The sequence below is a fragment of the Sphaerodactylus townsendi genome, linkage group LG04, assembly GCF_021028975.2.
Source record: "Sphaerodactylus townsendi isolate TG3544 linkage group LG04, MPM_Stown_v2.3, whole genome shotgun sequence".
NCBI lineage: Eukaryota > Metazoa > Chordata > Lepidosauria > Squamata > Sphaerodactylidae > Sphaerodactylus > Sphaerodactylus townsendi.
In genome coordinates, this window is record NC_059428.1 from 8954682 (window position 1) to 8972489 (window position 17808).

Here is a 17808-nt window from a genome sequence, read left to right on the forward strand (position 1 = left end):
TTGCCCTTCTCTGCACCTTTTCTATCTCTTCAATATCCTTTTTGAGATGTGGCGACCAGAACTGAACACAGTACTCCAAGTGCGGTCGCACCACAGCTTTATATAAGGGCATGACAATCCTTGCAGTTTTATTATCAACTCCTTTCCTAATGATCCCCAGCATAGAATTTGCCTTTTTCACAGCTGCCATGCACTGACATTCCCATGGAACTATCAACTAAGATGCCCAAATCCCTTTCCTGGTCTGTGACTGATAGCACTGACCCCTGTAGCGTGTATGGGAAGTTTGGATTTTTTGCCCCTATGTGCATCACTTTACATTTTGCTACATTGAACTGCATTTGCCATTTCTTAGCCCACTAAGACCCAGAGAGTCTCCAGTTGGCACTAGTAGCTAAGGCTTCACATTTCACTGGAGGCAGGAGAGAAGATACCAAAAAAACAAAGAACATTACATTTGCTTCTCAAAGCAGCTGTGTCAGGGGATGGTATCTTAATTAATTGAGACACATTCCTAGCTCAATGTAATTGCTACAAGATATATGTAACCAGCCTGCTATATGTTATCACTGCAGTTCTTTCCTTGATCTTTGCTTTATAGCTTCACACGCCGAGTAGATAACTAAGGCATTCCCCTGACACTTCTGTCTCATGGGAAATGGGATTTTTTCCGTTGTCCTGTGGGGGTACGATGCCAGGTGGCTTTATCTCTATCTATCGCTGACCTTGGGGTGCCTTATCTCCAAACTAACTCTTTCTCACATTCTTTGGGGAAATGAGAGGGGGGATTAACATCGGAATAAAACGGGTAGCAAAAGCCAAGTTCGCCAGAACTGTCTTTGTCCAGCTGGGTGTTTCGATACCTATCAATAAAAGCTGCTGATTAACAATACAGAGTCCGTTTATTGATTCACGGTCCAAGATCTAATAAGCTGTCAGCCAGGACAGCTTCTCTAACAAAGGTAAGCAATGTCCAAGTTGTATTTTTTTTTAATCTGGAGGAAAAAAAAGTTTGCAAACAAAATGAATTTTGTTTAAACCACAATTTTATTAAAATTCGGTAGGGCAAGATTCAACTCCTGGTCACCAGCTGGCGATTCCCGACCTACAGCGTACTGACGGAAAAAACACGCTTAGATACTAAAAGTAGCCGACAGAGGGTTCAATCTTACACTACGGCAGCGGTGTCCAACTCTGGCGCTTCAGATGTTCAGGGACTACAATCCCCATCAGCCAATCGGCCATGCCAGCAGGGGCTGATGGGAATTGTAGTCCCTGAACATCTGAAGCGCCAGAGTTGGACACCACTGCGCTACGGTCTTCCTTTTTGTGCCCACAAATCTTCTACCTGATCCGCGTCCTTGTGAATTATTGCTAGAGGTTCTTTTGCCAAAACAGCAGATGATTGTAGAGTAGATGAAGTGGCGACGCGAATTTAATCAAGCGGGCAATTTGCTTCATTAAAAAAAGTCCCTGAAACGCAGCACGGTGATCGATGTGGTCCTCTGACAGTTTGCGGGAAGGAGGGCGGCTCGTTGTATCTATTTCAGCGTCTTCTCCAGGGCACGCGAGCACATCCGAATATCAGGGAGGCACTGTGCGTGCAGAGGAAAACTCGGTTGCTGCTTTTTTCCCTCTGGACTTTAAAAAGCTGTCCTGCCAGTTCTCACTTTCAAGTAACCCGAGGTGCACCAGGATCTCTCAGTAGTCTAAGAACGGAGGTACGGGGAGCGCAGGCACAAAATTTAATTGCCTTAAAATAAAACCCATCTAAAAGGTTGTGTGTCCTTTTTCGTCCGTTTTGTCAAACCTCCATGGCAGTAGGAAAAAAAAACCTGTGGCTCATTGTCACGTTATTCAGGATGAGGTGCTCTCGTAACGACCCATTCGAAACGTACCAAAAGTCTCTTCCCCGTTCTTTCGGAACGGGTTTAACGTTAAATTGCCTGCCTCCTATCCGATTCGTTGCAAAATCATTTGCACTGCCCCATTCGTACAGGATTAGAAGTCCTTGAGCACAGTAAATGCCATGAGTTGAGTTCTTTGAAACATATATATTTTTTAAAAAGGGGTATTTAAAGGACTTGGCACAATCCCGGCAGTTGTCCGGCCATTTTAATGGTTATTCTTGGTGGCCTCCTTCGCGGCAATGATTAGGGGGGTGAGGCTGGACAACGGCTTGGCAATTTTCAAGAACTGATGCTGGAAGAGAAGGAAAGAGAGAAATTTAGGGGGTGGAAGATGCTGGCCCGTTATGCATCCTAGCCCCCAGAGGTATTGGGGGGAATCGCGCCCAGGGCAACACCTGTCCCCTCATGTCCCCATGAGCGCTCTGCCTCTAGTAGCCCCGCAGGGTCTTCCTACTGAGTTCTCCTTGCGTTTCCTTGTTTAAATGAGAGGAGGAACTCCACCCCCTGCCATGTGGCTTGCGTGCTTGCCTGCCCCCACTTCTGGGTCGCTCCCCCATCAAAACCCTAGATCGAAGGTAGCCTCTTTTTTTAAAAAGCCTTTTAAACGTGATATCAATAGTTCTTATATCGATATTGTGCAAACCTGCGAATAAGATAGCTAACCGGTTCAATCTTTCCGTACATACATATGTACAATAATACTTCAATAAATAATACTATAAGATTAAAACTATGGCATTCAGATGGCGTTGGCCAGACTCAGTTAAAACCAATGTCCCATCTCTAAATCCTCCCCTCTTAGTTGAAATATCCCAGTTCTACTTCTTCGAGGATATAGCCCCGTGGTGGTGAACCTGTGGCACTCCAGATGTTCATGGGATACATTTGGGAATTGTAGTTCATGAACATCTGGAGTGCCATAGGTTCACCACCACTGATAGTTGGTGGGCACCACAGGAGATGTCAGCAGGTGCCCTGGTGCCCAAGGGCAGAGCGTTGAGGACCCTGGTATAAACAGGATGCAGGTTTATGCAACTTATGTTTTGATTATGTTTTAAACATTGGAAGCGGCTCTGAGCCCACAAGGGGTGGGGTGGCATATAATGATAAGAATAATAAGAATAATAAGAATAGTAAAAGAAGAAGAGAAGAAGAAGAAAAGAAGAAGAGAAGAAGAAGAAAAGAAGAGAAGAAAAGAAGAAGAGAAGAAGAAGCAGAAGCAGAAGCAGAAGCAGAAGCAGAAGCAGAAGAAGAAGCAGAAGAAGAAGAAGAAGAAGAAGAGCAGTAAAGCAGGAGTGCGGATACACATCTGCATCTGCGTCACTCAGGTGGAGGAGTGGGGAATCAAACCCAGTTCTCCAGGTTAGAATATTCCCATGGTGTTTCATTATTTGTAGAACAAAACTTCACGCTTCCTCCTCCTCTGTCACACGTGGATTTCTTTTCCTCCCCAAGCCAAAGAGTTACCTGGAGAAGCTCTTTAGCAGAACCCCGCTTTTCCACGTCCATCTCCAGGCAGCGATTAAGGAAGTCTGTAAATATGGGCGAAAGCTTTTCGGGATTTTGCAGCTCCGGTGTACCGTTGGTAGCAATGAGATATAAAGCCTAAAGACGGGGGAAAGGACGCAAAATTAGCCCAACTCACAGAAGCTCTGAACAGATATCAATGGGGGGGGGGGGGCACACATGAATTAATCTGAAATCCTGCCCCCCTCTATTTTTCTTTCTCCTGACCATATAGAGCCGCTGCCGTGATCCTGAGCCAGTGCCTGACTGCTGTTCTTAAACGGCATCAAACCCAGACAAAATGGAGGAGATTTATTTATCTTGTTCGTTGTCCACCTTTCTTACTGAGTCTCAAAGCTTGAGCTTCCCAAGCACTCCGCAGTGCAGAGTGGTAGCCTGCAGTACTGCAGTCCAAGCTCTGTTCAAAACCTGAGTTCGATTCCGACAGAAGTCGGTTTCAGGTAATCTGGGGAGGGCGAAGTTTGAGGAGGGGGAAATACAACATCATAGAATCCTCTCCCCGCTCTCCAACAGACATTTCCTCCAGGGAAACAAATCACAGTCCGCTGGGGATCGTCTGCAAATCAGGGAAATCTGGTTTCACTCAGAGGCCCTTTCCGCACATGCAGAATAACACACTTTCAATCCACTTTCACAATTGTTGGCAAGTGGATGTTGCTATTCCGCACAGTAAAATCCAGCTGCAACGTGCATTGACAGTGGATTGAAAGGTAGACAGACAGACAGATTTACCAGACCACGGCCACACAGCCCGGAAAGCCCACAACAACCAGTTGAGTCCGGCTATGAAAGCTTTTGACAACGGACAGACAGACAGACAGACAGACAGACAGACAGACAGACAGACAGACAGACAGACAGACAGACAGACAGACAGACAGACTTCTCTTTATCGTCACTGAAGGATGAGAGCCTTGTCTCTTTACCTCATGTCCTCCCTCCCCCCCCCCCCCTCGTCCTTAAGTAATTCTGTCCATAAAAGCCAGGAAAGTTATTTTCTTTCCTTAATTGAGGGGTGCCAGTTTTGGTTTGGGAAACTCCTCTAAAAGGGCAAGTTTTGGATAGGGATCTGAGCCAAACATAATGCCACGGAGTCCGTACTCCAAAGCAGCCATTTCCTCTGTCATTTGGGGATTGTTTAGAATTCCAGATGTCCACGCTGCATCTGGAGTAGGATTGCCAGTTGTGGGTTGGGAAATACCTGGTGATTGGGGAGGGGGGGGAACAGAGTCTGAGGTAAACGGGGTTTGGGGCAGAGGAGGACCTCAGGAAGGTATAGCGCAAGATTAGTCAATCCCAATCATACTTATTGTTTCATCTTACTCTTGCAGCACGCTTAATTCTGGCCAAAGTATGGAGATCTGATATAATACCTTCTTTGGAAGAGTGGAATAACAAAGTACAACATTTCTTTATTTTAGAAAAAGGATTCCATCAATCAAGGTTACTCCCGGTAGAAAAATATTTAGATAACTGGCGACCATGGATATTACACCTCAAGAATAAAGACGAATGTTGACTTTCTTCCAATTGATTATTAATGTGATTATTTATGGTTTACCAAGACGGAGATGGTTTGTTAAATTAAGATTAGTTCGTAGTTATAGTTAACTTCAAAGAAATTTAGTATTACAATAATGACTGAACAATTTGTTCAGGGTATGGAAACCGGCTAGAGACGTTAATAGATTCATAGAATGTTGACAGTCTTTTGAAGGAGAAGTCAACCTTTTGTCCTTGGTATTGTTTATACCATTTATTGTTTTCTTTCTCCTTGCTTCTTTCTCCTTTTTTCTTTCTTTCCCTTTTCCTCTTTGGATATACAATATTATATAATTTTAATATATGAAATAAGTAACAAGATTCTCCTGTATTTGTATCTTGTAGTAAAGTAGATTGTATATCTCTATATAGTTTTGTTTTAATCAATAAAAAATAATTTTTTTAAAAAAGGAAGGTATAGCGCCACCCTCCAAAGTAGCCATTTTATCCAGGGAAATTGATTCCTGTCATCTGGGGATCAGCTGCAATTCCGGTAGATTTCCCGAGACACGCCTCGAGTGCCCTTTGACCTACTAGGCTCCGCCCACAAACCCAAACAGAATCCTGAACCGGAGGCTCTCTAAAGCGTTTTTTTCTTCTTCCCGTCCTATCAGTCCCTCGGAGGAAGGGTGGGATGAAAAGAACTTACCCTCAGGGGGTTCTCATTGAGATAGGGGGGCTCCCCTTCTATCATTTCAATAGCCATGATCCCCAGAGACCAGATGTCCACCTTGGGCCCGTACGCTTTCCTCGTGACCACCTCTGGAGCCATCCAATACGGCGTGCCCACCATTGTGCTGCGTTTGCTCTGCTCAGGTGTGATCTGAGCGCAGAAACCAAAATCAGCTGGGGAAAGGAGGAAAAGAAATTGGTGTTTCCCTTTCAGGGTACATTGCTATTCAGTATTTTCATCAGCGACTTGGATGATGGAATAGACTATAGAGGGCATGCTCATCAAATTTGCAGACGACACCAAATTAGGAGGGGTAGCTAATACCCCAGAGGACAGAGTCAGCATTCAAAATGACCTGGACAGATTGGAGAGTTGGGCCAAAACAAACAAAATGAATTTCAACAGCGATCAATGTAAGATTACTCCACTCTGGCAGATAAAATGAAATGCACAGATCTAGGATGGGAGACACCTGGCTTGACAACACTACATGCAAAAGGGATCTGGGAGTCTTAGTTGACCACAAACTGAACATGAGTCAGCAGTGTGATGCGGCAGCCAAGAAAGCCAATGTGATTCTGGGCTGTATCAATAGGAGTATAGTGACAAGATCGAGGGATGTAATTGTACCTCTCTATTCTGCATTGATCAGACCTCACTTGGAATATTGTGAACAGTTCTGGGCACCGCAATTCAGGAAGGAGATTGACAAGCTGGAACACGTCCAGAGAAGGGCAACAAAAACGTTAAAAGGTCTGGAATCCATGCCCTACGAGGAGAGACTTAGGGCGCTGGGGATGTTTAGTTTGGTGAAGAGAAGGTTAAGTAAGGTGACATGATAGCCATATTTAGATATTTGAAGGGATGTCATGTTGGTGAGGGAGCAAGCTTGTTTTCTGCGGCTCCAGAGACTAGGACCAGGAGTCATGGGTTCAAGGTGAAGGAAAAGAGATTCCACCTAAACATCAGGAAAAACTTCCTGACAGCAAGGGTTGTTCAACAGCGGAATGAACTACCTAGGAGTGTGGTGGAATCTCCTTCCTTGAAAGTTTTTAAAAAGAGGCTGGATGGCCATCTAATAGGAGTGCTATGATTGTGTGTTCCTGCTTTGCAGGAGGTTGGACTTGATGGCCCTTGGGATCTCTTCTAACTCTATGATTCTGTGACTCTATGATTCTACAAGTCTCCTTAGACTGAAGTTCGGGTGAAGGATGGGGGAGACAGGGCAAGGGACAGATTCTTTGCCATGTTGAGAAATCCTCATAATTCCACAGCTGATGTTTCAAACAAGAGCCATATTTTGGAACTAAGGACCACAACATCCGCTTTACTCACTACCTCAATCCCAAATAGGAGCGTGTATGTGAATTGTTTTGTTTTTGAGGATGAAAAAAATGTTCACTGGGAGAAAGTCTAACGGGCTTAAGGCGTAGTAGAAAGAAAAAGAACATTTTTCCTTTCAAAATGCAGCTTGGCTCATTTGCTTGAGTAATATACCCCAGGAACACTGTGTTTGCTTTTGGTTTTTGCTTGCAACCCACTGGTTTGGGTTGGTTGGGGCACAGATATGCTTCTAGTACAGTGATGGCGAACCTTTGGCACTCCAGATGTTATGGACTACAATTCCAATCAGCCCCTGCCAGCATGGTCAATTGGCCGTGCTGGCAGGGGCTGATGGGAATTGTAGTCCACAACATCTGGAGTGCCAAAGGTTCGCCACCATGGTTCTAGTAGATGCTTGGCCCTTTCAAACCCACCTCCAATTCTCCCCAGTGGCCCCCATCCCCGTACTTAGTTTGACAGAGCCGTCCATTCCTAGCAAGATGTTGTCGCTCTTGATGTCCCGATGGATGACCTGGTTGCAATGGAGGAACTCCAAAGCCTGAAGACACTGTGGAAAAAACCCAACATCCACCAGTTAATATCAATAAACTAATCTGACTTCATAGGGCAACTGTCAGACAAAAGGATCTATCGATTGGCTGACGTGTGGGTTAAATTAGGAAGGCATCACATCTAAAGCACAGGGGTCAAAAGTATTTTAAAAATCAAAGTATGTGGTGGGCAAAGAGACATCGGTCTAGTCTGCTGAGAACACTGTCTGATTTCATACTGATCTACTGATTCTGATTTGGCGTAGGAGGTTAAGAGCTCGTGTATCTAATCTGGAGGGACCGGGTTTGATTCCCCGCTCTGCCGCCTGAGCTGTGGAGGCTTATCTGGGGAATTCAGATTAGCCTGTGCACTCCCACACACGCCAACTGGGTGACTTTGGGCTAGTCACAGCTTCTCGGCGCTCTCTCAGCCCCACCGACCTCACATGGTGTTTGTTGTGAGGGGGGAAGGGCAAGGAGAATGTCAGCCCCTTTGAGTCTCTTGCAGGAGAGAAAGGGGGGATACAAAACCAAACTCTTCTTTTTCTCTTCTTCGTGCTGAATATCTCACATGAACTTCAATCTGGGGATGCTTAGTTTGGTGAAGAGAAGGTTAAGAGGTGACATGACAGCCATGTTTAGATATCTGAAAGGATGTCATGTTGGTGAGGGAGCGAGCTTGTTTTCTGCGGCTCCAGAAACTAGGACCAGGAGTCATGGGTTCAAGGTGAAGGAAAAGAGTTTCCACCTAAACATCAGGAAGAACTTCCTAACCGTCAGGGCTGTTCGACTACCTCGGAGTGTGGTGGAGTCTCCTCCTTTGGAGGTTTTTAAAGAGAGGCTGAATGGCCATCTGACAGGAGTGCTGTGATTATGTGTTCCTGCACTGCAGGGGGTTGGACTTGATGGCCCTTCTGGTCTCTTCCAACTCTATGATTCTATGATTCTAAGTAAGGGGACAGAGCTGTGTTTTTTAAAAAGGCTTATTCATTTTCCAGTGATAATGAGCAAATCTATTTTATACTATTATCTCCATGGGTGGCAAATGTATCAAGTCATGATAGTGGGGGCGGAGCAGAGATTGTCAGATGATATTTCAGTGACCTGCAAACCACTGATTTTAAAAAGCCGACAGCAATTGGAGATTGCTCTTAAGAGGGGTCTCCGTTGCCAGCAAAGCATACGTGCTTTTAAAATTTGAATTATGCATGAATGTTGCAGATACAGCTGCGGTGGAGATGGAAGCCGTTCAGGAACAACATTTATCCATTGACACACCACCTCCACTGTTGAGGCAGTAGAGATTTGCGGAAGTTCTCGCAGGAGCAGGATTCAGCTTTAGTATTGTTTTAACACGTTTTAACTTTAACATGTTTTGCCTTATCGTTATATTAAGTTGACAGAACATAGGTTGACAGAACAGTAGCCATTTTGAATGGTTTTTAGAAATCTAAAATGGCTACTGTTATGTCAACTTAATATAACGATAAGTTAAAATACACTTTCTTCACACATTCAAAATGGCTACTGTTATGTCAACTTAATATAACGATAAGTTAAAATACACTTTCTTCACACATTCAAAATGGCTACTGTTATGTCAACTTAATATAACGATAAGTTAAAATACACTTTCTTCACACATTCAAAATGGCTACTGTTATGTCAACTTAATATAGCATATATAAGTTAAAATAATACACACTTTTCTTCTCACATTCAAAATGGCTACTGTTATGTCAACTTAATATGACTTATATAAGTTAAAATACACTTTCTTTTACACACATTCAAAATGGCTACTGTTATTTCAACTTAATATAACGATAAGTTAAAATACACTTTCTTTACACATTCAAAATGGCTACTGTTATGTCAACTTAATATACCGATAAGTTAAAATACACTTTCTTTACACATTCAAAATGGCTACTGTTATGTCAACTTAATATAACGATAAGTTAAAATACACTTTCTTCACACATTCAAAATGGCTACTGTTATGTCAACTTAATATAGCAATAAGTTAAAATACACTTTCTTCACACATTCAAAATGGCTACTGTTATGTCAACTTAATATAACGATAAGTTAAAATATACTTTCTTCACACATTCAAAATGGCTACTGTTATGTCAATATAACGATAAGTTAAAATACACTTTCTTTACACATTCAAAATGGCTACTGTTATGTCAACTTAATATAACGATAAGTTAAAATACACTTTCTATACACATGCAAAATGGCTACTGTTATGTCAACTTAATATAACGATAAGTTAAAATACACTTTCTTCACACATGCAAAATGGCTACTGTTATGTCAACTTAATATAACGATAAGTTAAAATACACTTTCTTCACACATTCAAAATGGCTACTGTTATGTCAACTTAATATAGCGATAAGTTAAAATACACTTTCTTCACACATTCAAAATGGCTACTGTTATGTCAACTTAATATAACGATAAGTTAAAATACACTTTCTTCACACATTCAAAATGGCTACTGTTATGTCAACTTAATATAACGATAAGTTAAAATACACTTTCTTTACACATTCAAAATGGCTACTGTTATGTCAACTTAATATAACGATAAGTTAAAATACACTTTCTTTACACATTCAAAATGGCTACTGTTATGTCAACTTAATATACCGATAAGTTAAAATACACTTTCTTCACACATTCAAAATGGCTACTGTTATGTCAACTTAATATAACGATAAGTTAAAATACACTTTCTTTACACATTCAAAATGGCTACTGTTATGTCAACTTAATATAACGATAAGTTAAAATACACTTTCTTCACACATGCAAAATGGCTACTGTTATGTCAACTTAATATAACGATAAGTTAAAATACACTTTCTTCACACATTCAAAATGGCTACTGTTATGTCAACTTAATATAGCGATAAGTTAAAATACACTTTCTTCACACATTCAAAATGGCTACTGTTATGTCAACTTAATATAGCAATAAGTTAAAATACACTTTCTTCACACATTCAAAATGGCTACTGTTATGTCAACTTAATATAACGATAAGTTAAAATACACTTTCTTTACACATTCAAAATGGCTACTGTTATGTCAACTTAATATACCGATAAGTTAAAATACACTTTCTTCACACATTCAAAATGGCTACTGTTATGTCAACTTAATATACCGATAAGTTAAAATACACTTTCTTCACACATTCAAAATGGCTACTGTTATGTCAACTTAATATAGCGATAAGTTAAAATACACTTTCTTCACACATTCAAAATGGCTACTGTTATGTCAACTTAATATACCGATAAGTTAAAATACACTTTCTTTACACATTCAAAATGGCTACTGTTATGTCAACTTAATATAACGATAAGTTAAAATACACTTTCTTTACACATGCAAAATGGCTACTGTTATGTCAACTTAATATAACGATAAGTTAAAATACACTTTCTTTACACATGCAAAATGGCTACTGTTATGTCAACTTAATATAACGATAAGTTAAAATACACTTTCTTTATACATTCAAAATGGCTTAAACATTAAGTTAAAATACACCTTCTTTACAGGAGGTGTTTCTGGGGGTGGAGAGAACATACAAGCTGAGGGCTTGAGCATACAGTGCCAAATTCAAGTTTTAGTGTCAGGCCTGAACACTCCCCCAAAGTGTCACATGAAAACTCTTCCGAACACTCCTACCCTCCGCCATTAAAGCGCTCACCCCAGAGGAAAGTCAGACCCAAGCAGGCGGTCCTTACCTCTCGGCAGACAGCTGCTATCTGCCCTTCGTCCATGCAGGTCTCGGTCACGACATCTGTCAGAGAGCCGCCTGCCAAGTACTCCATGACGACCCACAGTTCATCGCCCACGAGGTAACTGCGGGAAGCCGGAGAAACAACAGAAGGTGAGTGGAGAGAGTTCCTTCAGCCAAGAAGACCTCGCTGCCAAGTCAAGAGTGGAGCTATTTTTAAAAAACGGAGCGAGCTGGAGCCTCGACAGCCGGCAGGCATTGATGGCAGGACTGGGCCAGAAGAACCTGGAATTCAAATTCAAGGAGGCGAAGAAATCAATACCTCTGTTTTATGTGTTAGGTGCCATCAAATCGCTTCTACCTGCGGCCACCCTGTGGGCTGGGGGTGGAGGAAAGTGCTATCAAGTTGCAGCCAAATTCTGATTCTATGGCAGTTTCAAAGCAAGAGATATTCAGAGGTGGTTTGCCATTGCCGGCCTCTGCACAGCAACCGTGGAGGCCCTGGATAGCCACTGCCAGTCTGAGGTGACAAAGCTAACTTTGAAGGAACTTTGAAGGTCTGATGCAGCTTCATCTGTCTCACAACAACCCTGTGAGGTAGAATAAGCTGAGAGAACAAGACTCAGTAGAGACCTGAATCCTTTTTGCACGACACAGGAAGGCAGAAATACCCCATGGGTACTGGCCACAAGGGCCAAGAATGGGAGGCCAGGTCCTAGTACATATCTCCGGGTTTGCTTGTGAAGTGTTACATTTCGTGCAGCAGGTTGACCTGGGCAGTGGTGGGATCCAAAAATTTTAGTAACAGGTTCCCATGGTGGTGGGATTCAAACTGTGGCGTAGCGCCAATGGGGCTGGGCGGGGCACGACGGGGGAGTGGCCGGGCATTCCTGGACGGGGCTGTGGCAAGGACGCAGCCGCTGCTCTGGTCCTTGGGCGGGAAACGAATGCACGCAGGCGCAGGGTGCCACGCACGCCGGTGCACCTCCTGCTAGACTGCTTCCAGTTCTGCGCGCTACTGTTGAGAGGAGGGGCGTAACAAAGGCAAAAATCATGTGGCAAAATCACCAATTAGTAACCCCCTCTCGGCACACACAAATAATTAGTAACCTACTCTCGGGAACCTGTGGGAACCTGCTGGATCCCACCTCTGGACCTGGGGTGGCTTAGAAGCCCCTTAACATGGCTCCAAGAACAAGAACAAAATGGTTTTCTGAGCAACCTCTAAGGAGCTCCGGCAGTGTATATGGAAAGGGGGATTAAATATGGATCAGTAGAGAGCATCAAAAGTGAAATATCTCCATGGCCTCCTTTAGCACCACAAACCTGTCTAGATAGTTGACGATGTTGGGATTCTTGTTTTCCCTCATCACGAGGATTTCGTTAATTATCAACTCTTTCTTCGGCTGCTGCTGCAAATTCATCTGTTTGATGGCGACCTGGAAGCAAAAACGGGGCAGGGGTGGGGAGCAGAGAGAAATGGTTCACGTTTCTCAATTTTGTTGCTCAGACATTCCACTTTCCACCTCTGCATTCCTTGTAGGAGAAAGACGCAAAGGAGGCAATGGGGCCAAAAGCCAGCGCTGGAATATCCTGCAGTTTGTGAAATGGGCTCGAGAAGTCACACATCATCCCTAGGCAGGGGCGTACTGGCCATGGGGACATACGGAAACATTTAAAAATCCTCCCCAGCTAGTCCAGTTCATTTTCACCACCTTAGAATTCTACTAGAAGAAGGAAAAGAAAAAGAAGAAGTAGAAGAAGAAGTAGAAGAAGTAGAAGTAGAAGAAGAAGAAGAGAGGAGTTTGAATTTATACCCCACTTTTCTCAATCTGCCTGCCAAACAATCAAAGCGGCTTACAAGCTGCTTTCCCTTCCTCTCCCCACAACAGACAACAGACACAACAGAAGAGGAGGAGGAGTAGTTTGGATTTATATCCCCCCTTTCTCTCCTGCAGGAGACTCAAAGGGGCTTACAATCTCCTTGCCCTTCCCCCCTCATAACAAACACCCTGTGAGGTAAGTGGGACTGAGAGAGCTCCGAGAAGCTGTGACTAGCCCAAGGTCACCCAGCTGGCGTGTGTGGGAGTGCCCAGGCTACTCTGAATTCCCCAGATAAGCCTCCACAGCTCAGGCGGCAGAGCTGGGAATCAAACGCGGTTCCTCCAGATTACACGAGCTCTTAACCTCCTACGCCACTGCTGCTCTCATTTTGTGGCATATGTACACACAGACAGAATGATTCAGCCGTGAGAAATCAACAACTGATCCATGCATGTGTGATCCAACCCAAATCTCCAGAATCTAGTAGCGTAGCACCAAGGGGGAAGGGGGCGCGTGATGCACTGGGCACGGGCCGGTGCGTGGGCGTGGCGTTCCGGGGGTGTTTTGGGACGGGGGCGCAGGGTGGACGCATGCCCCAGGCGAAGTTCCCCCTCGCTCCGGCCCTGCTGGAATCCACATACGAGCTCCCTTATAAGACAGCGAACAATGCCTTGAGACCCAAGGTTATAAAGCGGGACAGAAATATTCTAAATAAATCCCCGTCCTCTGCCTTTTGAAGATGTGTTTTAAAGCAGGTAAGAGGCATATAGAATAGGCAACGAACCAGCTGTTTTTATAAAAAGGCCCCGAAGCAGAGGTGGGATCCAGCAGGTTCTCACAGGTTCCCGAGAGTAGGTTACTAATTATTTGTGTGTGCCAAGAGGGGGTGACTAATTGGTGATTTTGCCACGTGATTTTTGCCTTAGTTACACCCCTCCTCTCAGCAGTAGCGCGCAGAACTTGAAGCAGTCTAGCAGGAGGCGTACCGACGTGCGTGGCAGCCTGCGCCTGTGTGCATTCGTTTCCCACCCAAGGACCGGCGCAGCGGCTGTGTCCTTGCCACAGCCCTGCCCAGGAATGCCCCGCCCCCAGAATGCCTGGCCACGCCCCTGTCATGCCCCGCCCAGCCCCACTGGCGCTACGCCACAGTTTGAATCCCACCACCATGGGAACCTGTGACTAAAATTTTTGGATCCCACCGCTGTCACAAAGGCACACGCATCACTCGTGTGTAAGAGAAGTAGCTGGAGAGCTTTATTTTCCATTAGAGAATGGATCTCCCTCCTGTACAGCTGAACGGCTTCCAAACAGAACGCTGGATCGATTTAACCCGAAAGCTCAGTTTTTTTCTGAGGAAATCCGACTGAGTCACATTCTTTTGAAACGGTGCCCAGTTGCCAAGGGAAGCCATGACTCAGTCGATTTGTGCCGACGTATCCATCCCCCGTGTACGCATCAGGGGTTGCAGCCACGAGGAATGTCCCAGAATTACATGCATGGAATAATTGGTTTTGGCATTTAGGGGGTCAGCCCCGTACTCATTTTAGGAGCAGCCTCCTCAAAGAACTCACCTCTTGCCCCGTAGCCACATCCATGGCTGTATAAACGGTCCCTGACGCTCTAAATGAGAAAAAGCAGGAGACGGAGAGAGAGGACAGAAGGAAAATAGTTAAAACAGCAGCAGAAAATGATTAAAAATAGTTGAACCAGCAGAAGAAAATCTCAAACGTCTTGCTTATAGCTTACGAGCACAAGGCTGGTATCAGAGGTGGGATCCAGCAGGTTCGCACAGGTTCCCGAGAGTAGGTTACTAATTATTTGTGTGTGCCGAGAGGGGGTTACTAATTGGTGGTTTTGCCACGTGATTTTTGCCTTAGTTAGGCCCCTCCTCTCAGCAGTAGCGCGCAGAACTTGAAGCAGTCTGGCAGGAGGTGCACCGGCGTGCGTGGCAGCCTGCGCCTGTGTGCATTCGTTTCCCGCCCAAGGATCAGCGCAGCGGCTGCGTCCTTGCCACAGCCCTGCCCCGGAATGCCAGGCCACACCCCCGTCTTGCCCCGCCCAGCCCCATTGGCACTACGCCACAGTTTGAATCCCACCATCATGGGAACCTGTTACTAAAATGTTTGGATCCCACCACTGGCTGGTATCCTGGAGCTGGCAAGCTGCAAGCAACTACTCCCTTGGTATAATAACCTAAGAAGGGCCCTGCTAGATCAGACTAAGTGGCCAACCAGTTCCCCAGGAGGGCCAACAAGAGGGCACAGAGGCTGAGGCCTTCCCCTGATGTTGTCTCCGGACACTGGAATTCAGAGATTAATTGCCTCTGAACATGGAGGTTCCATTTCGTTACAATTGCTAGTAGGCACTCAGAAGAAGAAGAAGGGGGGTTTGGATTTATATCCCCCCTTTCTCTCCTGCAGGAGACTCAAAGGGGCTGACAACCTCCTTGCCCTTCCCCCCCTCACAACAAACACCCTGTGAGGTAGGTGGGGCTGAGAGAGCTCCGAGAAGCTGTGACTAGCCCAAGGTCCCCCAGCTGGCGTGTGTGGGAGTGTACAGGCTAATCTGAATTCCCCAGATAAGCCTCCACAGCTCAAGCGGCAGAGCTGGGAATCAAACCCGGTTCCTCCAGATTAGAGTACACCTGCTCTAAACCACTATGCCACTGCTGCTCCTCTCAGGTACCTCTCTTCCATTTCCACATAGGTACTGCATGGCTAGCCATCAACGTGTTTAAACACTGGAACAAACAGCATCTTCCGAAACACTAAAAGCTGATTGATAAGGCTGAATCCGTTACTCCTGGTCCTAGTCTCTGTTTTCTGCTGCTCCAGAGATTAGGACCAGGAGTCATGGGTTGAAGGTGAAGGAAAAGAGATTCACCTAAACGTCAGGAAAAAAACATCCTGGCAGTAAGGGCTGTTTGACCGTGGAATGCACTCCCTCGGAAGAGGCCGTCTGCCAGGAGTGCCTCGATTGTGTGTTCTTGCATGGCAGGGGAATTGGACTTGATAGCCCTTGGGGTCTCTTCCAACTCTATGATTCGAGGCAGCACTCAGGGTGGAAACTCTGTACTTCTGAGGCAGGGCTGCGCTCTCCAAACCAGGTGCCCCATCCCCGCACAAACCTATCTTTAGCAATTCCGTCCCTGGGGGATGTATATCCTTAAATTAAAACCAGCAAAGCTGCAACAGCGTGTAGTCATGCGGGAACTAATTTAAGAGCCCAGAAGAGGCGAATTCAATCACACCATGGCTGAGCTTGACTTCAGCGAAGGGGGGAAAAATATTTCGAGCGAATCAGCGTCAGTCTTGTTTCCTCCGCGATTCTGTGAACTTAGTGGATCGTGAGAGAGGGCATGAAGGGATGAGTCCGAGCCGGGCTCCCGTGACCCTTTCTTAGATGCCCTGGATAATGCCAATCACCACTTTGAAGAAGAAGAGTTTGGATTTATACCCCACCTTTCTCTCCTGTAAGGAGACTCACTTACAATCTCCTTTCCCTTCCTCCCCCCACAACAAACACCCTGTGAGGAGGGTGGGGCTGAGAGAGCTCCAAAGAACTGTGACTAGCCCAAGGTCACCCAACTGGCGTGTGTTGGAGTGGACAAGCTATTCTGGTTCACCAGATAAGCCTCCACAGCTCAAGTGGCAGAGTGGGGAATCAAACCTGATTGTCCAGATTAGAGTGCACCTGCTCTTAACCACTATACCATGCTGGCTTTTGTGGTCAGAAAACCATTTTCCTCCAGGCCAGATTGCCCAGGGACCCCGGAGGTTTTTTTTTTGCTTACTCTGGGCATAGGGCAGAGATCACTGGGGGAGTAGCTGAGAGGTAGTTGTGAGTTTCCTGAAACGTGCAGGGGTTGGTCTAAATGACCTTTTACATCCCTTCCAGCTGTTAAGTTTCTAGGTTACATTGTTAAAGGAGTCAAAGAAGGAGTCTGGGAACAGACATACTCACCCTTGTCCTATCTTCTCGAAACTTGTGTATTTCTTCTTGGGGTCCCCAACGCTCACTATACCTCCTTTAAAAAAAATGGGTGGGGGAGAAGAGAGCAAGAAAGAGAATTAACGATCCATTTCGCTGAGAAAAGGGGCCAATTTCGGTCACCTGTGGCTTTCAAAATAACCTTTGCAGAACCTGAGCTGATCAGCCAAGAGTTTCTTGCAAGACCTTAACTCCAGAGGAGTGCAATTTGCTTTGCCAAACACGTGCGGCTAGAGTCGCCAGTGGTGGCGAACCTTTGGCACTCCAGATGTTATGGACTAAAATTCCCATCAGCCCCTGCCAGCATGGCCAATTGACCATGCTGGCAGGGGCTGATGGGAATTGTCCCCCCCCCCCCCCACCCCCCCCCCCCCCCACCCCCCCCCCCCCCCACCCCCCCCCCCCCCCACCCCCCCCCCCCCCCACCCCCCCCCCCCCCCACCCCCCCCCCCCCCCACCCCCCCCCCCCCCCACCCCCCCCCCCCCCCACCCCCCCCCCCCCCCACCCCCCCCCCCCCCCACCCCCCCCCCCCCCCACCCCCCCCCCCCCCCACCCCCCCCCCCCCCCACCCCCCCCCCCCCCCACCCCCCCCCCCCCCCACCCCCCCCCCCCCCCACCCCCCCCCCCCCCCACCCCCCCCCCCCCCCACCCCCCCCCCCCCCCACCCCCCCCCCCCCCCACCCCCCCCCCCCCCCACCCCC

At 46.1% G+C, this 17808-nt stretch overlaps 1 protein-coding gene across 1 annotated transcript; it reads right to left on the reverse strand.

The window, feature by feature from the left end:
• Window positions 1–1028: 1028 nt before the first annotated feature.
• On the reverse strand, window positions 1029–17137 carry PAK1 (p21 (RAC1) activated kinase 1). The gene is made up of 8 exons (XM_048495009.1): window positions 17080–17137; window positions 14688–14736; window positions 12619–12731; window positions 11300–11417; window positions 7444–7543; window positions 5629–5825; window positions 3378–3515; window positions 1029–2202 (listed from the first exon to the last, which is right to left on the reverse strand). Exons 2-8 carry the CDS (start codon window positions 14709–14711, stop codon window positions 2116–2118), a joined length of 777 nt encoding a protein of 258 aa, XP_048350966.1. The 5' UTR covers window positions 14712–14736; window positions 17080–17137; the 3' UTR covers window positions 1029–2115.
• Between the last annotated feature and the right edge of the window lie 671 nt (window positions 17138–17808).